Source organism: Podarcis muralis, chromosome 4 (assembly GCF_964188315.1).
Source record: "Podarcis muralis chromosome 4, rPodMur119.hap1.1, whole genome shotgun sequence".
Classification (NCBI taxonomy): Eukaryota; Metazoa; Chordata; class Lepidosauria; order Squamata; family Lacertidae; genus Podarcis; species Podarcis muralis.
Window position 1 is genome coordinate 61453874 of NC_135658.1, and position 27916 is coordinate 61481789.

At 38.2% G+C, this 27916-nt stretch overlaps 1 protein-coding gene across 9 annotated transcripts in view; it reads left to right on the plus strand.

Moving 5' to 3' along the window:
- The window catches only part of DMD (dystrophin), a 985465-nt gene that overhangs the window by 505671 nt on the left and 451878 nt on the right, over positions 1 to 27916 (plus strand). For all 9 annotated transcript variants that reach the window (XM_077927390.1, XM_077927397.1, XM_077927392.1 and 6 more), the window contains exon 44: positions 19097 to 19247. In XM_077927390.1, the coding sequence (XP_077783516.1) occupies positions 19097 to 19247 (151 nt within the window). The remainder of the gene's footprint in view (positions 1 to 19096; positions 19248 to 27916) is intronic.

The following is a 27916-nucleotide window of genomic DNA, read 5'->3' on the forward strand; positions in this document are numbered from 1 at the left end:
CTTTGAGGCATAGTCCTTTCCCTCTTTATTTTATATAAGAGGATTTATGTATTGCTTAATTATGTACCTCCTCTAAGTGGTTTTCATGGAATATATACTCTTACTTTAAAACCCTGGATAAAACCAAATACTGAGCCCTCTTCCTTGATTACTTGAGTGTGGTGCCATTTTGTAATTTTGGTTGCTGCTGTGGAGTGAGGATCCCTTCTGGATGTTTGTCTTCTGAGACGTGTTACTTATTTGACTGTCATTCATCTCTCTCTCCCTCTCTCACACACCCACACACAAATAATATTCAGCTATTTATTGCTTGTACAGTGAGCCTGCTTTGCCCTACATTCTCCTTTTCACCAGAGTTCCCTTGACTAAGATTCTTCCCTATGTGTTCTCACTTCCATAGGGTGATGTAGTAGCCCAATGATGAACATATTGAACTAGGATATGTGTTGTATTTCTAGGGTATGTACCCGGTATATTAGTTGTGATGGAATGTGGGTGGTGCTGTGGTCTAAACACTGAGCCCCTTGACTTGTTGATCAGAAGGTCGGTGGTTCGAATTCCCATGACGGGGTGAGCTCCTGTTGCTCTGTCCCAGCTCCTGCCAACCTAGCAATTCGAAAGCACACCAGTGCGAGTAGATAAATAGGTACCGCTGTGGCAGGAAGGCAAACAGCGTTTCCATGCACTCTGGTTTCCGTCACGGTGTTCCGTTGCGCCAGAAGAGGTTTAGTCATGCTAACCACATAACCCGGAAAGCTGTCTGTAGACAAATGCTGACTCCCTTGGCCTGAAAGTAAGATGAGCACCACAACCCTGTAGTCACCTTTGACTGGACTTAACCGTCCAGGGGTCTTTTACCTTTTGCCTTTTTTACCTATATTTGTTGTGGTATGCTCTGAATCTTCTTACCTGACATGACTTCAGAAAAGAGCTGGTGGGAGCAATCATCTGGCACTTTCCATTGAATCCAATCCATGTGTTTTAAATTTTGCCACTTCTTTTGCAGAGATGTTATGTGTAATCAGGGTAAAGAAAAACTGACCCAAACCTAACATAGGATTCCACAGAATTTCAGCTTTTCTCCTAAAACACTTCCAGTTCTGCATACTGTAAATGCAATAGTAACAATATATTGGAATAAATCCATTATGCTTGTGTAATGTTGTGAAATGAATCAGCAAATTCAGCTGTATTCCTATTCCCACTTACGTGACTCAAGAGGTGTTCAGTACAAACCGTATTGTTCTGTAATTATGCAAGTGTGCCAAGTATGGAACTATTACGTCTATAATGATACGTGAATTTTTTTTTTTACGTGAACAATATAAGAGCCTAGATTTGTAAAAGCTGATTGTGTCTCTGTTTTGCAATTTAGATTAGAATATTAAAAAGTAGCAGCTTGCCATATTGTTGTATGAGTGCACAATAATCTGTCTTCTATGTACAGTATGTTTCTTCATTCTCACTTTCTCTTTTGAAAATATGGGAAGAGGAGGAAATGAATCTATAATATATACATATGCAAATTTCCAGATTTTTATATGCAAATCTCCAAGGGTTTTCTAGAGTTTCCATATTTTACTTGCACATTTATAGTAAGTAGAATAAATTAGTTACAGTGTAATGTAGTAGAAGAGCATAATCCCATCAATGTGTTCTGGCAGTTCTATAAAGCCCCCAGGAGTGGAAGTGGAGTAGTTTGTCATGTAAGGAAGGGAAAGCATTCAATCTTGACCCAAGAGACAATGTTCAAAAGTAAGAAAGCATTTTAATTTTTTTAAAAAATATATGCTTTCCCTACTTTTTACTGAGTATTTTCCTGGATGCTATAACAGAACTAGTTTTTCTGTTACTGCTCACACCAATCATGCTGTATATTTTGACCACCACATTTACTATAACATGATAGATAAGGCCTATGGGCAGGGCATTTTTCATCTTGAGCTCACCAAAACTCAGTTCCTGCACCTCTCAGGTGGGCACTACTGCCATTATAAGAGAACAAGGGAGGTGTTGAGGGTGAGTTCCGGCACCTCTTTTTCTAGAAAAACCTCACTGCCTGTGGGTGTTATTATCCATGCATATTACGTAAATTAAAATAGTTTGTATTATTTGTCTTTCAAAGTTCAAACCATGATTTAAACTCCAGTATGTCATGACACAGTACTGTGCATGATAAACTAGAAATGTACCACATGAATCTTTTTGACAAAACCAGCATTTAGTTCAATCTCTTTCTGTTTCTCTCTTGCCCATTTTATTTTTTATTTTAAAAGTGTCTGAATGTGTGGCTTTTTAATGACTATGACGTTTTGTTTGTCTTGTGTGTGCAAAACAGATGGGGGGCACACATCTAGTACAGTTTCTGGTTTTTCCTGTATAGTTAGTGAATGCAACTCACAATACAGTTTGACAATGTTGATGGACGTAAAATGTTTCTGATTATAAGCTATTTTTCCTGAGATGAAAACTCCTCCAGACTTTACGTTAACACAATCTAATCTGGAATAGTTGGTATGATGCAGACAAAGGATCTTGAGTGCATTCAAAACTGTAAAACCCTCTTTATGGTAAGCTCTTTCACAATCTTTCTGAAGTTGTGTATCTTCTTTATCTGAAGTTTCTGAACTTTGGTGTTGTTGTTTAGTCGCTTAATCGTGTCCAACTCTTCGTGACCCCATGGACCAGAGCATGCCAGGCGCTCCTGTCTTCCACTGCCTCCCGCAGTTTGGTCAAACTCATGCTGGTAGCTTCGAGAACACCATCCAACCATCTCATCCTCTGTCATCCCCTTCTCCTTGTTCCCTCCATCTTTCCCAACATCAGGGTCTTTTCCAGGGAGTCTGAACTACACTGCTGTAACTACATTACTGCAATGTATCCAAAGGTTTCAGTAATTTGCTTAAATGTGTGTTTTACAAATGTCAGTTCTCTAATTTTATATTCTATCAAATTTAAGTATATAAATCTGATTTAAGCAGAACAGGATAATTTGATATCCAGTTAAGTATCAAGCAGTATGATATCCTATGTTTGTTTGTTTGTTTGGTTGGTTGGTTGGTTGGTTGGTTTTATGTAAAAACAAAAACAATGTGTTGTTGCTGTTGCTGTTGTACCTGCTGTACGTCTAGAGGGCAGTACATTGGCTACCTCTTTGTGTCTCTGCAGAAGTGGAGGGGATAATTATGTATTGGTTCCCAATAAACTTATGAAATTCTAAACTACTAGGTACTGTTGGCTACTGAGAATGCACAAGTATCCTACTACTGTACTTGCCTTGAAATAGATGGAGCTGCTATGAGAACTTGAATCAAAAGAGCACTGAGGCTCAGCTTGTTGGAAGTATTTGTAAAAGGCTTGGAGTGTATTCATAAAGCACCCTTCATATTTGGCTTGTCCTGACCCAAGGCCCCAAAATTTACCTTGGGCAGGTAGTCGTATGTTGTTGTTGTTGTTCCCACTTCAAATACTAATATCTCCTTTTATTCGACATTACATTACTTCTATGAGTTCTACTTATTGTAAATGTTGGGAAAGTGGGACAAGCCTCTTCTGAACTTCTACTGGAGAGAAAGCAGGATACAAATATTTATAGGCTTTCGTATAGTAATGGAGATCTTCTGTTAGGGGCAGCGATCAGTATCATGTCAACAATGTCAGCAATCTGCCATGGTATCTGCTATTTTGACCCTGTGTGTTTTATGTATACCCTGCATAGAGAGTAAGCAATATCTTTAAGATTGTAGAGATCGGTGCACTTTCAGACAATATATGGTGCCAATGGTACAATTATATGCTGTTAAAAATTGCCATTTATTATTCATGAAATAAGAACTTCTAGCTATGATAAGCTATAATTAAGACTGGCTGGGGTCTTTTATTATGCACTACTGGAGCACCTAGGGATTTTTTGTAAGACAGTCAATTAAATATTTAAACACGGATAGAAAGCCCTTGTAATTTTGGATCCCCAGCATTGAAATTTGGATGGGGGGGGGGGGAATGTGCATGATAATTTACATTTCTGAGCTTTATCCAGAATAGATACTCCCATTTTTAAAAAAGCATGAATGAAACTGCACTTCCTCTTTATACATAAAATATATCCCAATTTCTGTAAGACATAGTAGGGAGAGAGAGACTTCACTCCTCTTGCTTAATTTGTCTTTTGTTTTTGATACCATGGATCATGGTATTCTCCTGTATCAGCTCTGTGGAATAGGAATTGGGAGCACCATATTACAGTGGTTCCAATCCTACTGTCGGGACCAAGTCCAGAGAGTAGCATTCGGGCGAGTGCTTTTTAACCCCCTGGCAATTATGCTTTGGAGAGCTACAGGACATTATCTTATTTCCAATATCTATGAAGCTTCTGGAAGCAGCCATTAGGAGATTTGGGGCAAGATGCCATTGATATACTAATGACAGTCCATAGTTTCTCCATAGTATCTGAAGCTCAAGATACACGTTGATCTACCCACATGTAGTTGTTATCCCTGAGAAACGTAGAAAATAACAGGATATATTTATCTGAAAGTCTTCAAACTTACACGACCCTTTAAAAATTAGCTGATGAAGATGAATACATCGAAACAGGGCCCTGTCCTGGCTTCTAATCCATAACTGACTTCTGACTTCGGCTCTGTGATTGAAACTAAGACCTTCACGTTGAATCCGACTATGGACTAATATGAACCTACTGGTTCCTGTTCTGTAACGAATTATTGTGTTATACATATCTTTATGAGTTTGAGTTTGTAATCCCTGTTAGTTTGCAATCGCTGTTTGAATTTGTAATCCTTGTCAGAATACATACTTTTGAATGGATTAGTTTTTGTTACTATTGACTATTGAATAGTGAGTAGGGCCCACTCCCACTATTGAAACTTACCTACATTGGCCTGAGTTCTTGGTGTGCTTTTTTCGTGGTATATTTAATAACAAGAACTCCAACTTATTTAACATTAGCATCCATATTCTGGCACTTCCTGACTTTGCTGCACTCTTTGCAGTGCATGCTAAAAACATTTTTGTTTAGGCAAACCTATCCAGACATGTAGAAGCTGTCATTTGTTTTCAGCTGGTTTTAGCTTACTGTTTATTTTAATCATTTTTAATGTTTTAAATACTTGTGCTTTTTGCTGCTAATTTTATTGTTTTATTCTGTTTGTAAAGAGCCTTGGGGTTTTATTTCAATCAGGCAGTATATAAATGTTCTGAAATAAAATAAAATAAAAATAGAATAGCAAATGGTGGGTTATCCCCAATAGATCCAAAATTCTGGAAAACATATTCCTAAAATCATATTTGGAGATTCAAGTTATATATTTTTATCAGTATGGTTACCTTGATTTAGTAGTGGTATTCCTTAGGTAATAAATCACCAGTCACAATATAAATAGATTCAGCATTGGAGATTCTACAAAATTGTTGATCCAGTTGCTCTAACGTTGTCTAGTTGGAAACAGTTTTATTACCTATTTTTGCTGCAGTTTGAGCTCGTAGTTTCCTCTTGCTTGGCACAAAGGGTCTGAGAACAATGCTTTATTGCCAGATCAGGCTGTAGTCCCCATGCAGCATGGGATACAAAACTCAGGCAGGATCAGGAGCTGGACATTAATAAGGGATGATCAGCTAAAGTCAGGAACAGAGACAGGAAACCAGTTATGTCTGCAGTAATTCATCAAATGGCTAGGCAATTCTCAGGTATGTGACATAGATCTAGCTGTGATCTAAGCTAGTGAATGAGTGAGGCAGTGCAGTAGAAGTGACAAGTGAACTCCCCTCAGCTTAATCCAGAATTGCCTCAGTATTTACCAGCTTTGTCAGCAAGCATTAGGAAAAAATCTTGCCTATTTCCCAATAGTCTTTGTCGTGACTCATGATGGTGCCACATACATGCTCCACACTGTATTGCCTCCTGGGCTGTAATGTCTCAAACCAGGCAATAACCAAAAGCCATTTGAATATATATCACTTGTCTCCTCTATGCCCCTCTCTCAGTGTACCAAGTTATAAATACACATTTTAATACCCACAGACTATTACATAGCTGTGTACAAAAGACTCTCCCAATGATGTAGATGCCACTATTTTATTTTTAGGGGATAAGGGGATAAGTATGACCTTTCAGGGCTGGCACTATAATGAACCAAGCTGAGACTATGGTCTCAGGTGGCAGGCTCAGGCAGTGACGAATTGGTGGCCCTTGGGCTCCTGTCTCATTCTTCCTAGCTTTCATTATTTCTAATACCACCAGCTGCCCATCCAACCAGCCCCCTGCAGCTCGTCCCAGCCTTGCTGTAGCCTCTTAGGAAGGGCCAAATGAGTTCTTCCTCAGAACAAAGAATTTGGGGTGTGGTAGCCAAGAGAGGGCCTGCAGCACTGGAAATATTGTTTAAGCTTAGAAACTTACTTTAAAGTACTGCATCTTTTTCCTGAGTTTAAAAAACATTTATTTATTGTTTAAAATGTCTATGAATTGTCTGTAACCATCTATTTCAAAGCAATTTACAGCAAAATAAAATACAGAATAGTCGAAAGCATTAATAAAATAGAGTATTAAAAGTGATCAGATAAAATTTACATTCCAGAAATGTTTTCTGAAATAAAAGCACACTGAAATCCATACAATGTCAGTATCTGCCTCACATCCACTGGATGGGTATGCAGGCAGTCTCTTAGCCACCTCACCCAGAATGCCTCACTCTGAGGATGCAAATACAATAGCAAAACAATGAAAAAAGTTAAATGGAGTGGGGCAGCGGCGGAGGGAGTAGAGTTTGGGGACAGCAGCAGTAAGAGTGGGAGTGGTGACATAATCTCTTGCACAAAGCCTCTGTACTCTGTGGCTCTCAAATGACAGTTTTCAGTATTTCAGAATGAGCTTACACTAACAAATCTGTGACTGGCAGTTACTGGTAAAGCATATATTGTGTCATATCAATAGATGCAAACCATTGTACTTATGAGCGGAATGGTGAGTTATATTTTGCTTACTAAATGGCCTATGTGGACGGCACATTCAAGTCTGGTAAAACAGAGTTCAAAATAAGTGAAAATAATTATAAAAGATGAAATAAATAGAAACCATCTCTCACTTGCATACATACCTCAGGATTGTATTGGTAACCCCAACCAATAGACTGAATTATAACAACAAACAGCAAATTTATTCCTTATACCCCGCCCATCCAACTGGGTTGTCCCAGCTACTCTGGGCAACTTCCAACATAATATAAATACACAGTGAGACATCAAACATTAAAAACTTCCTGATACAGATGTCTTCAGAAGGTTGTTTATCTGTTTGACATCTAATGAGAGGGCATTACACAGAGCATTGTTTCCTGAAGATTCTTAAACTTATGATTTTTCTCAAGCTATGGAATAATAGTGCATTGTTCTCAATAATTTTCTTGATATAGAACCGCCTGCACATATACTGAGCCAGTATATTTTAAGTAATTCTTCAACTGCAGTCACCATTTCCCAAGATTGTGGAAATTAAGAAAGTGGAACTTTCTACCTCCAAAGACAGCTATCCCTAATCTTCAGATAAATAGTGTATGCAGTGAGCAGAAATGGATGTGAAAAAATGTTAAAGCTGTAACCAGCATAAAAAATATGGTGGGTATTTCAATATTATTTTTTTTATTTCCTGTTAAAATTGGGTTTTAAGTACAGTACTTAACACTGCTGACTTGCCTTTTGCAGCTGTTGAGTATGCAGACTTGGCTAGGGAGCAGAAAAGCAATAGAGAAAATGCAGGCTACTCTTTTAAGCTTCTAATAATCACATAAATTCTGATATGAAAGTGATCTTAGTATCGTTCCCCAGATTCTGATCTCTTGATGGCAGGTCATTATTTGTTCTCCGATGCTTACACTATTGTCATGGTAACTGATAATCTTCAGGCCCATGATGTTCTTTAAACACTAAAATGATTGCAGTCAAACGGATTTTGTGAAAGAATATCTATTTTGTTTTTGTTTTTTAACCATCTGATGAAGTGCACTCTGCCCCATGAAAGGTTATACAAAAATAAATGTGTTCGACTTAGGATGCCGCAGGATGTTTTATTCTTGCGAGAAACTGGCATGGCTTAACCCTCAAGAATTAAAACAAAAATTATGACTTGTGAAACTGCATGGTTCATATTATTTTCATTGCCTTTTTTATTTAAAAAATGAGTATTATATAAATGAGTATTACATAAATGAAAGCACAGATCATGATGCTTCCTATAATGGTCCTCTGTGTTTACTGCAGAAATGTCCAAAAAAGAAGAGTGTGATCCAACCAGTTAAGCATTTTAAAGTCCCATTATTTCAATGGTACATACTTCACAGTTTCGCTGAAACTGATAGAATGTTTGATTGGATCATGCTTATAATGTGTAGGGTTTAGGCTGCAACCCGATTCATTCTTATCTGGAGTAAATCCAGTTAAACTCTGGGGCTTGCTTCTGAGCAGTCACATACATACTGTATGGCAGAGCTTTCTAAACTTTTCATGTTGGTGACATATTTTTTAGACAGGCATCATTTTTGCGGCACAGTAATTCAGTTTTACTAGCAAACCACAGGTTAAACGAACTCCTTTCCAGCCCTGGGAGGAGCGTGGGAAGCATTTGTGCGACACACGTACACACTGCAGCCGACACACAAATTGGAAAGCTCTGCTGTACAGTATTGTACTGTTAAGAACGTTATGGATGTAAGAATTCTAAGGGCGACTTCACACATGACTGTTGCTGGAAAGCAAAGCTCTATTGCCATGGCTAAATTTGCATGGACAAAAGAGGAGCCTCATCTACTAGTCAGCTAATGTGGGTGGCACTGTGATTGTTAATGCCAAACATTCCTCCTATTTAATCTAATAAAAACCACACTATTACTACCACATTGATTGGCCATTGGGAACCCTGAGATTGTAAGGGACTTTTCTAAGAAAGTACATTGTACACAGCCACCTCAAAACTGACCTATCTAGGACCACTCTGCTGCTCAAGTGTCAGCCAAGTCTATAACTGTCTTGGCCTACCAGAATTTCCCCGAGTCTGTCTTTCCTTTCTCATGATTTTGTGCTTGGCTGCCATTCAATTCTCTTTTTCCTGCCAGCCTTTATGGAGGCTTGCTCCATATTCCTGAGCATCTCCTTACCCCCCCCCCCTCATTTGTGAGTACTGTTTTCTGAGCTTCCAGCTGGGTGTCCGTTAATGCACCACTAGATCTATGATTTTTCAACATAGCTTAAAGGAATGATAGGTAAATTTCACTCCCTCTTTGGCTCTTTATTCTCTTTGACTGTTTTTCAAACAACAATCTCTCTATTTTCTCTGCCTCCTTTGAAGCTGAGGTCACCTTGCACAGCCACTCACTCCACAACCCCGCCTCTGAAAACTCTTCACCAGCCCACTGTTCCATTGCTGATTTGTGACGTTTTCTCAGTAAAACCTCATTTCTGGAACAACTAAAGCAGAAACAAAGTAATGATTAGTATTGCTAACAATTAGTACTTCGACACAAATAAACCAGCAAGTCCACTCTGTACATTCTGTCGAACGTCTGTTTGCATTTATTAGGCAAAATCCTAAAAGATCCATATACTTTTAAAGGTTTTTTAAGATATAAAGCATGCTTTATAATTCTACAGAGACGGTCCAAGGGCTTCTCTGGCTCTTTTTTATCTTTGGAGAGGCTAGAAAGCATAGTGCTTGATATACTCACTGAAAATTTTCCAATTGAGGAAGGAGCAGACACATAACTTTGAAGTTGCTGTACAACAAAAAAACTTTACTTGGTTTGGTAAATTTTACATAGCTCTGTTATTGCTAGTGCGAACTAATGACATTAACTTAACAGCACTTATTTTAGAACTACCAGATTGTATGTAGTAAATTACTTGTGGACTCAGATGGGTATCTATGTTGCACATAATCTTAAATATGTATATGTCACTGGTAATCAAAATTGGTTGTACTGCTAAGTGCATTTGGAACAGTTCTCAGATTCATAGTGGGGAAATGGATAAAAACTTAATGATGCATCAGCTTTTTGTCTAATGTTGATGTTACTCATGTGTAGGTGGATAATGTTACCATATATTTAGCATGATCCAGTTTGCCTTCATTTAATAATGCAAATGTTAGGAATACAATTCAATTCAACTGAAAAGTGCTCAGGATAGCTGAAAAAGCATATGTGAATTATTGATACATTAGCAACAACTAAGACATAATCTAAGGATCTAATCAAGAAACTCCCTTTTCAAGGCCCTTGTTTTTAGCATACAGGCATTAAAGCAGTCAGATGAATGCTCTAATTAGTGCTCTGTTATATATACTTCCATAGAATCAATTGAGTGCTGTCCCTAATCATGATTACATATCTGGCAACCATTTAACAATCTAACTAGACTGATAACAAAAAAGGAGCAGAACTGAAAATAAGCCTCCATGGGGAGTGGTGTGATTGAGAACTAGATACTTCTATATAATGTGTATGTTAAAGTGATAATATCACGTGTTTATATTACCTAACCTAATGTAAATGATGCCATTTCCACGGACCCAATATTTGTGTCACAAATTATCAGAGTTCATGTCAGCTAGATAGAGTAGGATGAATTCTAGGTGATTCATACTTTAATCAACTACAGTGGTGCCCCGCAAGACGAATGCCTCGCAAGACGAAAAACTCACTAGACGAAAGGGTTTTCCGTTTTTTGAGTTGTTCTGCAAGACGAATTTCCCTATGGGTTTGCTTCGCAAGACGAAACGTCTTGCGAGTTCTTGCGAGTTTGTTTCCTTTTTCTTAAAGCCGCTAAGCCACTAAGCCGTTAATAGCCGCTAAGCCGTTAATAGCCGCTAAGCTGCTAATAGCCGTGCTTCACAAGACGAAAAAACCGCAAGACGAAGAGACTCGCGGAACGGATTAATTTCGTCTTGCGAGGCACCACTGTACGTACTTTTTATAATATCATGAATGCCCCCTGGCTCACCACACACTATTCCAACACGCACAAAATATCCAGATAAAAACCTGGCAAGCCAAAGACAGACTTCTACAAAAATAATAAACCCATATCGACACAAGAAATAAAGCAAACTTGGGAACACCCAAATACCCTGGCTAACACACCACCAACTACACGCCCTCTTAAACAATCCAGTAGTAACATCAACAGCCACTAGGCCCTTGACCACCTTTGAAAACCTTCTCCTAACAACAGCGGGACATGGCAAGAGAATGGTATCCACAATAAACAAACTCACTTACAGATGGTACCTAACACCATGGAAACTGGTGCCGATAAGCCCAGGAATCTCACCAAAATGCTGGAGAGGCTGCACTTCCACTGTCCCATACCCCCACATGTAGTGGGAATGCCCCCAAACCCAACTCTTCTGGACAACAGTCATACAAGAAATAAGCAAAATAACTAAACAGCTACTAGAAGTCACCCCAGAATTGGCTCTACTGAACATCTTCCAAGATAACAATGCCCACTCACACAATAAAAAGCTCACAACCCATCTACTCCCAGCAGCCAGAGACATCATAGCCAGACATGGGACCTGATAGGAATAAACATGGTATGGGAAACAACCTTGCTAGAAAAGCTAACCAATAGACTGAAACTGACACAGGGAGAAATAGAAGAGAACGCCTTCAGTCCAGTATAACTCCCCTTTATCACATACACAGACCAACAAGCCAACAACACAAACCAGCCGACAGCATATGATTCAATATGGCTAACTTAACCCAACAATGCTCCCACACAAACAAATCCCACTGAAGTCAACCAAAGACAATCATCCCCTCCCTAGACCACCCCAACCTGTCTCACCACCAAGGAAACATAACAAGTGAATAGAAAGAGAACCTACCCAAGTGAGCTGACACAAAACCTCCACGCATACACTAAGTAAAAGAACATAAGCTTTACCACCCCCACCTCTCTTTTCTTCCCAACCCTATACTGCACATACCACCAATGTCTCATGACAAATGTAACTGATGTGTCGAAAACACAACCTGAAGAAAGAGGCAATGCATGTGCTTTTATAAAAGAGGAGAATCTTTAAATAAAAAAATTATTAAAAAATAATATCACAAATGTGCATTACTGTCTGTCTAACCGAACAAAATGTTTGATGTATACCACCTCTTGCTCACATGAAAAAGGGAAAGAACTGAGTTCTTGGAGCCATTTTGCTCTATATACACCTCTCAGAGGAGTTGGTACTCTCAAAATCTTAAATTTCTTTCAGTGAAACAAAAGTTAATTCTTCAGAGATTTTGTTTTGTAGCAAAATGAAAGCAATGGATAAGGAAGTGGTTATAAATTAATGCAAAAGACAGTAAATATTTACCTGTAATGTTGACTACGTACTAATGCTTGGAATGTTCATATCCCAAGGGAGTAAATTTTGTGTAAATGCATATTTGATAGTCAAGGGAAATGACAATAACAGTCATTTGTCACCACATTACTATCACAATGGAGAAGGTAAATATATATTGGCTTTGTGCATTTGTGACTTCTGAATATTAGTACTGTATAGCACACATCAGAATTCAGCATGAGTTATGAACCTTTTGTCCTCTATGTCCTAGAAATATTAATTAAGCCCATCATAAACTAGGTCTATGTGATTTTCATGTAAAGTATATGATTTGGAACTTGCTTTATTATAGGATTTTTAATAATTAATTTTTGACAAGTTGAGAAATTTAAAAGTTTATTGCCAATGACATTTATGCCTGTTTAGGACTAGGGAGTTGTGCTGTGTTGCATTCTTCCATATAATGTATTTAATTAGTTGTGTTCGCTTCATTTTCTCTAGGGAAATGATAACGGATGCTTTTAATTCTAGCATTCAGACTAAATGCTTTCAAGCACATCTCTTTATCATTGTTCTGAAATGGGAAGAAAGCTTGCTGGGAAATTTGAAATCTGGTGTGTTGCTATTGAGGTTATTGAAAGCAAAAGTATGAACTATGTTTAGTTTACAAATTAATTCAGACCTGATCACTCCAACTATGACTTGGATGTAACAATGAAAACAGCAGTAAACAGCTTATCATTTGAGCTTTATTTAGGTGTTAATCCACTTTCTGACCGTTTGAATTAGAGTATTCAACACCCACATGTATTTGAATTTGTATATGAGAAACAACTTTGGTCTTTCCCTATGTGTTTCCTTTTGTGTTTACCCCCACCTTCTAAAATTAGTTGATTCTGTTGTGCCAATTAAGTACTGACAATGCATGTGTACAGATAGCTGCATGCACATCATCTTTTAAAATTAAAAAATGCCCTGCCCATGAAGTGTGCAAAACAACAGGCAGGCAATTTTACATTCCCAGTACATAATTGTTAACGTGGTTTACATATACAGTTTTCTGGTTTTCTTCAAACCTGAAGGATCAAAAACAACAACCTGTATACAAGGCTACACTCTGTTCAGAAGCATACCAGAAATAGTTACAAGCATGACTGGAAAAGGAACAAAAACATTGAGGAAGTAGTGGAGGGTGGAAAGGGGAGTAGCAGAAAGTGGTGATTGACCCACACACACATCAAAACACCAACACAAATCATTTGTGAGCCTGAGTGGAGTAGTTTGGAGCCTAATTATCCTTATACAGTATCGGGTAAATTCAAGTGTACTCAGGGGAGGAATAAGGTTGGTATTGTTTGAGAATAACATCATGTGCAGTGCCTTGTAAGTGGAGCTCCACTTCCTTTTTATTTCTTATCTACTGCCCCCGCCATCTATTCCAGATGCTTTGGGGCCCCTCAAGGCCACATTTTGAGGTACATGGGGGGGGGGGCTACAAGGGGAGAAGTCCAATTGTGCAAGACAGAATTTGTTCTGCTATCAGGTGGGCAGAAATGGACCCATCACCTATATTTCCTCTAACACAAGAATTAGCACTATGGTTTTATCAAGTTTGTCAATGTATGACCTATGTTGTAGGGATGGAAGCCTGCATACTGAACATTGTCTGACAGCAAGAAAGCCCATGCTTTCCCCACTAGCTAAACCACTTTTTAAACCCTGTTACCTGACTCTGTTCTGAAGTCTTGCACTCTACCTTTTATCACCATCCTCTCTGCCTTAATTACAGGTCTTCCAGATGGAGTTGCTTCCCTAGGGTAATTGTAGTCCAACAGCATCTGCAGGGCCAGCGGCTCTTGAATTGTGCCATACATGATTTTATATAAAATCAACTAATGTTTCTTAGTCTATGGAACTAAATGATTGATAATACTCAAACAGACAGAGCTTGGGGTGTTGTAAGGCTGTAAGCATTTCTTTCCATAGAATCAGAGACAGAGTAAATGTACGTGAACTATGTTGAAGATAGGAGTGGACCCAGAATTCAAGCCAGGGTTGCTCAATTCTGCAAACAGCCCCTGGCCATGGGTTAGCAGGTGGCTGAGGGTTCCAGTGGGAAATAATGCTCTGAGAAGTGAATGATCTAATTCTTACTTAAGAGAAACTTTGAATAGTCCATTCCATTGATTTACATAGGCAAGAATGAGCATGCTTATTAAAAAGAATACATCAAGGAAAGACCAGCACAACGTAAGAAAGAAAATTGCTGTAGGTTAAATGATTGTTCCAGTAAGACAAATGTAGTTGTGGGGACTTTCGTGTATTCATTATTTATTTATTTAGGCTACTTCTGAACTATTTAATATGTACAAATATGTTTAAGTGGTATGCAGGAAACTAGAGCAACTAACAATTTTAGCATATGTTACAAAACTACGGAGTCGCAAATGCAAGCATTGCATTATAAAATTACTAAGAAATGCAGACAGATATCAATTCCTCCTTCTTCTGATACTCCTTACCTCTCAGTCTCCTGTCTCTCACCCACACATGCACCTTGTTTCTCACTCAGAGAGCTCAACCCTAAATCTCACAGTTTAGAGGGCACCTTACATCACAACCCTGTTTTTTATGGGCAGCCACCAAGGGAGATGGAGTTTCCTCAGGATCCCCACAGCTGTGTATTATTCAGCAGTCAGCTGCGCTATACACACCATGTTCCAGGCTAGAACTGGTTTGATTTAGTTTCCCAGCGGTCTGGTTTGTTGATAATACTACATAATGTTGCTTATGCTGCATATTCCTGCTTTATAAGTATCTCTCTATCTTTAAATGTGAAGTGCCATTCTGAGTCAAGTCTACCTGAAGCAGTGAACAAAATTTCAAGCATAAAAATAATATAATAATAAAACTTTTAAATGCAAAAAACCTCCAAATATATTAAAATATAGTTCAACCAGCCTATATCAAACTCTTCTTATCTCCTGATGATCACTTCGGGAATAAATATTAAACCAATGCCTAGCCGCAGTGAATTCTAACTTTGTTGTGTCTCTCTAGTCCAACTATAGAGATTATGTTTAAATTAAATACAAACAGATTGTTGAAAGAAGAAGAAATATCAGATTAATTGAAACAGGTTAACTTTTTTTTGCAACAAAAGATTAATTTGGCAAGATAACCCTGTAAAAACAAGTTTCCATAGATTATCTGTTAGAATGACCTTAAATATTACAATGCACATAATATTTCAATGCACATAAATAGATTTTTTTAATATTACTTTGAAGTTTTGTATATTTCTTACAAGGTGCTAATTGTGCTGAATCAAGTTGACAACACTGCATAATTTTTAGGTTAATTTTAGCATAATCCTTCAGGACACTGTTTAGAGGAAGTATAGAAATGTAATGTACACAATATTTTGTAGAACGTGAAAAAAGGCTATATTTTTGTCAGCTACAAGTTCTATAATAAAAGTCATGAATTTTAAATGTATTTTGATAATCAAACATACTCTTTTTGCACTTAACCTGCTCCCTTTAAAAAGACCTCATTTTGAATACTTATTAGTCTAATTCCGAATGCTTAGATAAAAGAATCTGAGTAATTTGTGATTTCAACATTTTTAGACTACTAAGTGACATTTTTATAGTTTTCAAATTTAAAACTCTACAGAACCATTATAGGAAGTTATTGGCATAGATTTAAAATATACTGTTGCATGCCACCCCAATCTCTGAGTGGTGCAGGATTCCAGGGGTTCAACGTGCTTACCCAGAGTTTGTTTTTCCTTTGGGAATGAGGCATAGTGAAGACTGTGGTGTCTTTATGATATATGATTTATTTACACATATGTATAACCTGAGCCAGCAATGGTGGGATTCAGAGCATCAACACTCCAAATGGGTCTTACTTCTCCCATAGCTGCTGCCTTGAATCCAAACAGAAATCAAACATTGTTCTCATGCCTCACTTCTCTCTAGTTTGCTGCTTTACTTCTAGGTCACATTACTGCTCCTTTTAACTCTCTACTCTAAAATCTGACTTTATATGTTGAGGGAGGGGACCCCACCCACACTTGCTGGATCCGGGTTTTAGAGAGGTCTGGCACACATCTCAACACCCCGAAACTCGTAACAATATATTTTGAGTATCTATCTTTACATGATTTACTTGGAAATGGTTTTTGATCTACTGTATGCCTCTGCAATAAGTAGTTACAAGAACCATGTATTCTTTCTGTGTATTTTTGAGGTTGCTTTCATTTAAGACAAAAGTTGCATTTTCTGCTGCATTGCATCTATTCTTTGTACCAAACTAAGGTGGACTGTGCATAATCTGAGCACTACACTGTCTAGTCCAGTTGTATGGGTTCAGCACCATTTTTTATTTTATCTATGTACAGTTGAATACACAAAGAAATCTCGTAAGTGGTTTACAGTGTTGTGGCCTGACAACGTAGACAAGGTACTTTGAAGAGCTCACAAGCTCACAGCCAATCACTTGCATAGGGTGGTATGAGGGACAATAAACAACTTGAATGCTGACAAGACGAAAGTACTATAGGTAGATGTTTCTTGTTTACCACCTATTCTGAATGAAATTGCTATTTTAAGACAGCAGGTTCATAGCTGGGGGTATTCCTAGATCTAGCACTGCCACTAGAAACCCAGGTGTCCTTTGTGGCATGTAGTGCCTTTTCCAGGTAAGGCTGGTTTGTCACTTGTAACCACTTCTGGCCAGAAATAGTCTTGTAGTATATTACAATGTAATATAATTTTCAAGGTTAGAGGCTTATGATCTTGATTCAAGATGAAATTTTAGAAATGGCGGAATTGATGATGATGATGATGATTAATTGATTTTATATACCGCCCTATACCCGGAGGTCTCAGGGCGGTTTTGAAACTTTTTTTATTTTGAAATTTACATGCTAAAAACATGCTTCATCTGGATTTAAATGTGCAACACAAAGCAGTTCAAGATAGCATTACCTTTGGGGAAATGCACATCATTTGTTAGAAAGGAATGAGCTGTATATTTAAAAATTATAATGAAATCTGATTATGTAATAACTAAGACACAATTCTGTAGTCAGATGAAAGAAATCTTCCTATGACTTCTGATCAATAACATAGTGGGATTTTGTTAAAAATGATCTCTCAATAGATGGTCTCTTTTGCCTTGGAATGGCTTATTTCATGAAAAAGAAAAGACTGCTGGTTTTGTGTTGTTGAGTACCTGTCTCTTCAGGAACTTAGTGGTATTGATAATAGGATCGTTTTTCACCTCAGAAAGGCACTTCAGACCATTCTAGTTCTTTTTACTCTAATTGGTGATCTAGAGTCTGACCAACAGAATCCTATTCCACTGTAATTGTTCTCAAAAAGCGTCAGACTCAAGTATCAGAACCACAGGAGATAAAAAACAGCAATGGTAATATGTATTATTATTCTGTTTAATTTTTTTGGGTAGAGTTTGTTGAATTCTGTTTTTTTTTAATCAAGAGAGTTAACTTGCTTCAGGTTCATTAATAATTATATATTCTTATTCAATGCATGCATATCCAACCTTTCTTCCACAAACGAACTCAAGGCAATAGACACAGGGTTTCCAGGTGGTTTCCTCCAGCATCAAAGATGACCTGGGCTGCTCTCAGCTCCAGCTCCTAACCTCTGGGCTAGACCTAGATATACTTACTTTTGGCAAGGTTACTCCCTATATCTGGCTTCAGACCATGTTTTGGTACCAATAATATATAAAATATGCCAGTCAGTGGGAGACATCCAGTGATGTCCATCCACTTGCAAAATGGAAATCTGCTTCTGTGATGGGAATTCTAGATTGTTTCTTCCTGTCTCCAGCTCCCTCCCCTCCCCATGAACACCAAAATCTGCTCTGGAGAATCCCCCAACCCTTGGAGCAGATCTTTGGGGCTGAGGCAGGAAGAAAGGAAAGAGAAGTCTTGTTGCATGAGCAGATGCCCTCTTGCACTGTGTTGGAGTTTACCCCAAAATGAATTTGTGTCTAACACAAGCTTGGAGGATTTTATAAATTATGAAATCATTCTTATGCAATAAGAGGGTATATTTACTTTTAGAATTGTAATACTCCTTACTTTAAATATTCTGTTTTTTAACTTGCTGCCTCACAGCGGTTCTGGATGTTTTCTTATCTTCTGTGGGAAATGTTTGCGAGAGACTTTGGTTTCCTGCAGTCTTATGAAAAAGCACTGCTGTTCCTGCCATCACACATCAGTGGTGTAGGCAATATATTAGAACTTCACAGTTTTATGTATAAATTATATGTATTAGCTTTTGCACATTGTTGGGGAAAGTAAATTTAAACAGTGAATTTAAATTTAGCCAGATAAGTTGTTTGTGTGTTCAACATGATATTTTATTTTCCCATTCCGCCACGCAAATAGATTTTAGAAACATAGAATTAACTAGCTATGCAATTCACCCACAGGCTTGGATACAAGGGCATCTTTCTGTGAGCAGAGAACCTCTTCTGCTCACGAGAGTGCTATTTTTGGCATAGCCAGAGTACTGCATGTTTTTCTGTTGTGCAATTTCCGAGTGGTCCATGGGGAGAAAGGTGGGAAGCCACTGCTATAAAGGCATCACAGTCATATCCTGCATTAATATTTTAAATGTATTATAAACGTTTGACCTACTACTTTTAATCATACAATGTCCTAAACTATAGTGTCATGGTTTTTATTTCCTTCTACAGAAGATTTGATAGATCAGTGGAGAAATGGAGGAATTTCCATCACGATATGAAAAACTTTAACCACTGGTTAACTGAGGCAGAACAAAATTTAGCTAAAATATGGATAGAGTCCGAGGATCCAGAAGTTTCCACAACCAAGCAATATATCAAGGTAGGGCTCAACTATAACATATTTTTACTTCAAGATTTTCTTATCTGTATGTGTATTTGTTGCAAATGGTTTCCCATTGGCTCTCATCTAGAGGGCAGATATTAACACCTTTGAGGTATTTAACTTCATGTTTATACACTGGGGGATTATTGTAAACTGATATGATTTACAGCATAACCCTAACTTTATCTACTCAGAACTAAATCCTGTTGAATTCAGTGGGGTTTGTTCCTAGGTAAACCGGATTAGGATTGCAGACTTAATGATTCCTCAATTTGTATATGTTAAAATAATTAACAATAATAAAATTACTTGTTCACACAAGTAAAAAAGATGCTGCAGTACAGCTAATCAACATTCGTTTCCTTCTTGTTTTGTGGGTCTTTATTTGACAATAGCTTTTAAAGCATCACTTATTTCTGACAATAAAAGAAAATACATTTAAATTAGTGATGCCTGGCTTCTCACCCTTTCCTCCAAGGCATGTGCCAGCTAATCTGTCATCCCCAGGCCATTAATTTCAAGTCACAATATACTTTTAAGCAGCAGTTGTTTAGGATGCAACAATAGCATAAGCTGATCATAGCCACACTTACCTGGGTGGAGGCCCATTGAATTCAGTAAGACTTACTATGAGTCAACATGATTAGGATCACAACCTTAATTGCAAATTTTGTGTTACTAATGCTATGTTATTCGGTTTATTAAAGTTGGCAGCAGTGCCGTACATATATATATATATATATATATATATATATATATATATATGGTGGATATTAAAATATATTCTAAAGAGTAACCCTAACCTCTTTCCCCTGATGTGCTAGTTTACTACTTGCATGGAACTTTGATCATAGAGGAGGAGAATTCAAAAAAAGATGACTGTCCAACCTGCAGTATGAAGCAGTATAGAATACAGAACAGAGGGGAAATTAGGACTGCTTTGCCTTTTCTTTATGGTTTATTTAGCCTTTCTCAGCAGGGATCAGAGTGGAGAGTTTCCTGTTCTTACTACATCCCTTTCCTACTTTTCTTCATTTACCATTAACAAACTATACTTCAGTATTTCTTTATCAGAATAAACATTGCGCCAAATATTCTTCTCATCTCACCCTACTCCCAGTGTTATATATTCTGCTTCCTTAAGCAGTACAGCTAATTCATTGAAGAATTATGTGTTGCCTGCGTGTAAGTCATCCATACTTATGTCATCATTAAATTTATTTTTAATTTGATGGATCTAATTTTAATGCAGCAGAAGGAACAAATTCTTCTGGGGCAACACAAGATGCAGTGTCCATAGCAGCATATTGCTTAGCTGTCTGTTTTGGTCAGTGAATCAGAATATGCTCACACATATTATATTCATAGTTCTCATTAGTCTTTATGTCACAGAAATGTGGTTGATATCTTTTTTTTAGTGATCAGGTGTTAGATTTATTAAAGAAAGTCAGCCTTCTCATCATGTTGATCTATTGGAATTTCCATCCAAATCTGTGAAATAGAAAGCTTAAGTCTATATACTATATTGTCTTCATAGTGTTTAAGCCTCTGACACCGATTGGCTGACTTGGGTTTGGTGGCAAGGGCTATTCAGGAAGCTAAATAGTTTGCAGACTAACTTATTTGAGAGGAAGCTGTTGGTTTGACTCAAACTAAAATGGAAAAGCACCTGAGGTTTTTGATCACCTAAGGCAGGCATGGCCAAACCTGGCCCTCCAGCTGTTTTGGGACTACAACTCCCATCATCCCTAGCTAACAGGACCAGTGGTCAGGGATAATGGGAATTATAGTCCCAAAACAACTGGAGGGCCACATTTGGCCATGCCTGGCCTAAGGAGTAAAGGAAACTAAAAGAAGAGTGTAGCAAAGTTGACTATAGACTGAGGGCCAAACTAGATGCACAATAAGCGGTTGGAGATCTGTGATGGATCTCCTGTCTCCCTCCCTCTCCCTCCTTAAGCAGCTATGAAGAATGTTTCAAATCAAAACCACAATGTTGCATCATTTCCCCCATATAAATTCCTATCCTAAAGCATTTTGCTTCAGGTACCCAAAATGTTCCCTAAGCAAACAAATAACACCACAAAGAGCAATTTACATTGGTTAACCCCTCCCCCCCTCTTTTGGTATCTCTGAGCACCAAAATTCTCCGATGAAAAGTTGCAAAACGGCCAGTTCTGGTTGCAGTATCAACAGTATTGTTAAAAGGGTATTACAATAGAATGTTACTGCTTTATTCGGCCACCCCATTTCACTTTGAATAATGTGTTTTGGTTACCATATTTTATGGAGAATATAAAGCAGTTACTTAGCATTCAGAGTAAAGCTCCCCATGTTTAATCTTAAACTAAAAGTCTAAAGCTAAGTTCACCCCAAATTATTCCCTGTTTAGTTTTCATACTCTGCATTCAATGATGTATAATTTATTTTGTACAACTGTGTATGTAGCTACTGTACTTGTCAGGAGTGATCCTTCACATCTGTGAGAGATAAAGCTTTTCAGTTTCATGCTGTTGTGCAGTTGCTGCACACGTGAATCAAGTAAATAATAATGTTTAATTTTATATGCTCTGTAACTCAGACATGGTCAAATGAAGCCTTCATCCTCTGAAGTGTTTCCCAGTTGGTTTCAGTAGAGATATCAAACTTAGTGGACAAAATATAAACCATTTTAATGCATTTCAACAGGAACTCTCGGGTGTTCTCATTATGTAGTTGGATGTGTTTTGATGGCTGAATGGCTGTCACCTCCAAAAACAAAAGGTTGTTTAAAAATATACAGCAGTGTTTTCATCACCTTTTAAATTTTTAGAGGGCATCATTATTAAAGTTTCATGTTTTTCTCTGCATCAGTAAAGGGTAGAGAGTTTGCATTCAGTTGATTAGCTTACAGGACAGGGAAGAACATATATTTGACAACTTTGTTGTACTGCAATGTTCCAAGTATTTCATCAGCCATCCTGACTTTGATTAGCATGAATGAGCACATGTGTAGGCACTCAGAGAAATGATCTTGGCTGCTTTACTCTTCCCTGGTTGTTCAGCTGCAGTGCTGATCAAGGCCATGGTTTGACTTTGGATGATGTTCAAACCGGGACTCTTTGTTTAACTTTCGGCAGGCAAACCATGAGCTGCAACTAACACTTGTCCTGTGGTTTACAACTCAATGAGTACTAAATCATGGGCTTGGGTTCAAGACAACATAGCTAAGCCAAATAATGGCTTCCCTCAGCACAGTAGCACAGCAACAAAGCAGCTGTTGAGGAGCAAAACAACTGTGATCTCCTTTCCAGAACCTTTTGCATTTGCTCATTTGTGCTAAACCATGGTATGACTTTGTGTCACATGCAAAAGAGGGCATTGCCTTTCATTTCCTCTTTGCATCTTTTGAAAATCACACTTCAAAGCACATATGGGTGTATCACGCTAATATGTGAATGTGTGGACTATATGGTTCAATGAAGCTGAAGATACACAGGTTTTGAGTTCCTGTCTTCAGTCTCTTAACAAAAATGGATGCTACTGTATGTTTAGACTATATTTGTAGCATAAGGCAGTGACAGATTTGCAGGCAATGATTAAGACTTCACCTGAACACCTCACTAAAAATAAGAGAACTATGGGGTAAAATCAACTTCTTACTCCACCCCATACTTCTTTCACATAGAGGACAGACAAAAAAAAACCCTTCATCTAATGATATGGTTTAATATCTGACAAGGCACCATTCCAAATAGTCTCAACCCGGAAGGAGACTTTAGGGGGGTGCTACTTGTAGGGGGAACTTAAAAGCCTTCATCCATGAGTGGATCAATTTCACATACCTATCTTTTAATTAGCAGATGACGCACATAATATATCCTTTCTCTGGACTGTTTCTTCCTTTTTGTATCATAGGCCAAGCTATTGTAGCCAGGTAGCTAATGTGCATGCATGTGCAGAAGATGCAGTGGATCTGGGAAGAAGGCATGCACACACTTAAGAGATGTTGCTTCAATTTGTGTAAGCTGTGTGGAGTCTCTGTCTCAGAAAATGGTGGGAAATAAATAAAAATGATAACAAAATTATGAAAAGAGCTGTCATATCCCTGCAGAACCATGGCAATTTTGGGGGGTTCTTGGCTTATGTGAAGCAGGGGTGCAATTTCTAATTAATCAGGCGGATTAATAGGTAAAAAACCCCCACAGAAGTAATTTGATTGACTAAAAAAGATGTCCTCTAAAATCAGTCGGTCAGTAGATTTGTATTTCTAATGCAAATATTTATAAAAGCACCATAAAGGAGAAGGTATTCCCATTCTTTTTCTCAGATGGGTGGGACTGCCTTTAAAACGATGCTGAAGAAATAAAACAAAGGGTGGTGCCCAGCACTGCAGTTCTGTTCATGCCATGGACTTATGCACAAGTGACACGAGTTTCCCTTTCTCTCTAGCTTCCTGCAGTACCCACACCCTCAAAATCTGCTCCATAGGTTAGGCGGATTCTCCAGAGCAGATGGCTGGGCATGTAGGGAGGGAGGAGAGAAAGAGGAAGCCCCATTGTATGAGCAGAAAACACTGCTTATGTTGAATATAACCCAAAGTACACTTTATTTAGACCTTTTTTTTCTTATGCACAGATTTATGGAGGTGTATTCTATCTGTTAACCCATACAATTAATTAGGATTTATCTAACCAGATAACAACACTAATAAGAATAGATATAGTATCATGCCCACTTTAAATTAACATCTCATCTCCTTAGATTTGATTGGGTTCCCATATGAACCATATAGCTGTAATTACAGTACAACCAATACTGTACCTGGGTCCCAAATGTTCCCTTCCCCTGTGATAAGGAACACTCCTCCATCAGAGAAAACTGCTTCCCTTGGAGGAAGTTCCCTTTGGATTTGATTCATTCTTTACAAAGCAGAACATTATATAATAATATTGTTCCGTTCTCTGGGTGATACAGTTATGGGATATTTTAACCTCATGTGGAAAAAAGCAACAACTAAGACTTTACTAGTGAAATATTGAGCTATCACTTGCAATCTCCCAGTGGAAATACAGCACTTTAATGACTAAAAACGAGCACAGAAGTAATCAGCTGTGATATTTCTCTAGGCAGCCAACCAAGAGGCACTTTGGAAAAATGTGGGTCAGTAAGAAGATAACTAACTAAATCTGGTATCAAATAAGAATCCCCAAGTCTAAATCACAATAATTGCAGCGAGGGGAATAGAAAAGGCAGCCAAATAAATGTAGCTGTAGTTAAATGTGATACCTGATATCAAGAACTGACACCTACTCCAGTAAGAAATATTAATATCTACAGCCTGAATCCTTATTATAATTTCCTCTTAATATGCCTATTTTGTTTTTGTTGTGTGTTTTTTTTAAAAAAAACAACAACTTCATGCATATAAAAAGAAGAGAATGATGCTTATCAAGAAAAAATAGGCAACACATTTCAGGATTGTTCAAATGGCTAACATTTTTAAGAGGCGATGGCATAAGAGGCTCACTGAATGTGTGAGAGAGAAAGAGAGAGAAGTGGCAGACCATTATTGCGATGCACGTAGGCTCAGCTATCTGCCTGCTCGCTATGCAAAAATTTACTTATCTGCGCATAAAGAATTATGCCCATACCTCACAATCAACACCACAGATTCAGATATCCAGACATTGGGATTTTGCCCACTTCCTTATTCCCTTGCTTGTTTCTGCTTTGCTGATCGGAGGCAGCCATTTGGGGGCAGAAACTATGCAGGGAGGGGCAACTAAGAGATCAGGCAAATCAGTTTTCCCCTTTTCCTTTCTTTTGCCGATTGGGCAGCCATTTCAGGAAGAAATCTCTGAAAGATTGGAGCGAGAAATTGGAAAAACCCTGGATTAGAAATATTTACATAGGAAATAATGGAAATGGTGGACTCGTTATGTAAACGCTTGCCTAACTAATGATTTCCATGGAATGCATTGTGTTCTGTAAGCCAGACCTGCGTGTAATTATGACAATTGAAGTGAAAACCATTTGCTTACCTGTAACTGATATTCGTGAACATCATTAATTGCATTAGCCCTTGCAATTCTGTGAAAAATAAAACAAAAAACCAGTAGCCTTTGTAAGAAAGCAAGGAGACAAAGTAGAACCATCACTTGGGGCAAAGTGTTAAATAATCCACACACCATGATTCTAGTTCTCACCCCAGCAGTTAACAAAATAATAATCACACCAATGACTCTTACACATCTAGTTTCACCCTGTGCAATCAAACGTGCAAATGCTGTGCATCTGTACAGAGGAAACTCCAATAACATTTTAGAGTTCTGGTCCATGGCTGGTGAATGATGGGAGTTGTATTCCAAAAACAAATTCTAATGTTTGAATAGATTTTGTAGTTTTCAAAAAGGAAAAAAGGTACTCAGAGCTCCTCCAACATGACCATTAAGGTTATCACTAGCAGTCCCAGCTAGTTCAACCAGTTCTTACAATTGACAGCTCTCTTACAAGCCAGAATGACATGCTGCAAAGAAACTATTATGAAGACTTCTTTTGTGCTCTTTTTCTGGTTATGTATAAGCCACCTTTCCTTGCAGTAGCCACACATCTATGTTTTCACGGTAGGGTGGTCACGCATATGACACCAAGACTTGTGGTTCTTTATATGTAAGACAGACATGGACAGGACAGTATTTTAATTATATTATCCTTTAAATAGAACACTGCCCCTTCAATTGAGGTGTGCCCTCTGTCAAATAGAACATATGACCACCGTATTTCATAGCCATTATCAATGCAGCTGATCTATAGGATTTTGAAACTTTGGGCAAACTAACTCGCACACGTTTCTGGAGTTCCTGAACTTGTCAGCTCCTGTTTGCCCAGCCTGTTTCATCTGAAGTTTCTGAAACCTTGATGGAGTTTCCTTCAAAAACACAATTTAAAATCTAAACCATAGCAACTATTTCTGTTTGACGTTGTGACTTTGAACGTGAACCAGTCACAGCTCTTTAGAGAGGACTGATTTCAGAGACAGAGCTAAACAGAGCTAAACATACTTAAATGGGTCTCACTGACATCAACAGGATTAAAAGTACTTTGCTTTCACTGGATCATGCCCCAAATGTGTATTAAGAGTAATATTAGTAGAAGTCCTAATTTAATGACTCTGTAAACAAGACTCAGGATAAAATTAAGCACTTGCTGCTTACTGGTAATTATGAATTTAATCAATGGACTTCCAGTTACAATGCAAAAGTATTCATTTGTTTCTCTTAGGAATATGATGGTGCTTAATTGAAAGCTGAACAACATCTGCTTCAATGTTCTTTTGTTTGTGTGCTAAAAGTTTAAATTGACTTTTAGGAACAAGCCAATGTTGGTTTTTCCAGTGAGACTTGAGACAAAATGGATTTTTAATTCCAAGACAGCATATTGCGATTAAATATCCCTATGAGGTTCATATTTCTGTTTTCGTAGCAGAAAGTGAACTCTGATCTGTTTATGGCTCCTGAGAGAACACTATTCCAGCATAATTCTCACGTATGAGTATAACACTTTTAAAATATCATTTATAAATCATTTGTTAGGAAATTTTTTCACAGCTGGATTCTGAAACAAAAGCCTTACAAAACACAGAGCTTACTTTCACTTAGCAGAAGTAATTCTTAAAGGATGCTGTGATAGGCAGTTAAAATGGCCAGAAATTAGACTCAAGCCACAGTCGGTTCCAGACCTGGAGACTGATGATGGATTGGTTTAATATAGTATACAGTAGAAACAATCCAGTCACGGTTTAACCTTTTAAAAACCCATTGCATTCAATGGGAAAGTTGAATATCTGCCTTCACTTAATATCAACATCAATGAAACAAGTGTTTTACTTAGGAACATAAAAACGTGAGAAGAGCCCTACTGGTTCAGACCAAAGACCCATGTTGTCCAGCATCCTATTCTCACAGTGGCCAATCAGATGCCAATGGGAAGTCTGCAGGCAGGACCTGAGTACAACAACACTCTTCTTGCTTTTGCTTTCCAGCAACTGATATTCGGAGGCCTACTGCTTCTGACACTGGAAGTAGAGTATAGCCATCATCACTGATACCTGAACTGTACCAGTATTGTATGTGTGCACAATGAGCTGTCCAGTCATTGCCCAGCCTTTCCCAAGCATCCTCTACTCACAACCATTCTTCAGTTGTGGAAGAGACAGCAAGCAGCTGAATTAATTGAGTGAGCCAGTCAGTTTCCTGCTCATGTCTGCTTGGACAAAGGCCACTATTTTGAATGGTTTGTGCACACACAGAACTCACTGCCTGGTGTTAATGAACAATCAAAGGGAAACTGGTGCAGAGACAACTCCCTAGATTTCCACTTTAGTGAGCCCCCTGTCAGTGGAGCCAGTGTGGTGTAGTGGTTAAGAGCGGTAGTCTCGTAATCTGGGGAACCGGGTTCGCGTCTCTGCTCCTCCACATGCAGCTGCTGGATGACCTTGGGCCTGTCACACTTCTTTGAAGTCTCTCAGCCCCACTCACCTCACAGAGTGTTTGTTGTGGGGGAGGAAGGGAAAGGAGAATGTTAGCCGCTTTGAGACTCCTGAAGGGGAGTGAAAGGCGGGATATCAAATCCAAACTCTTCTTCATCATCTGGAATGTGGTTCAGTTACCCCAAATACTAGCAAG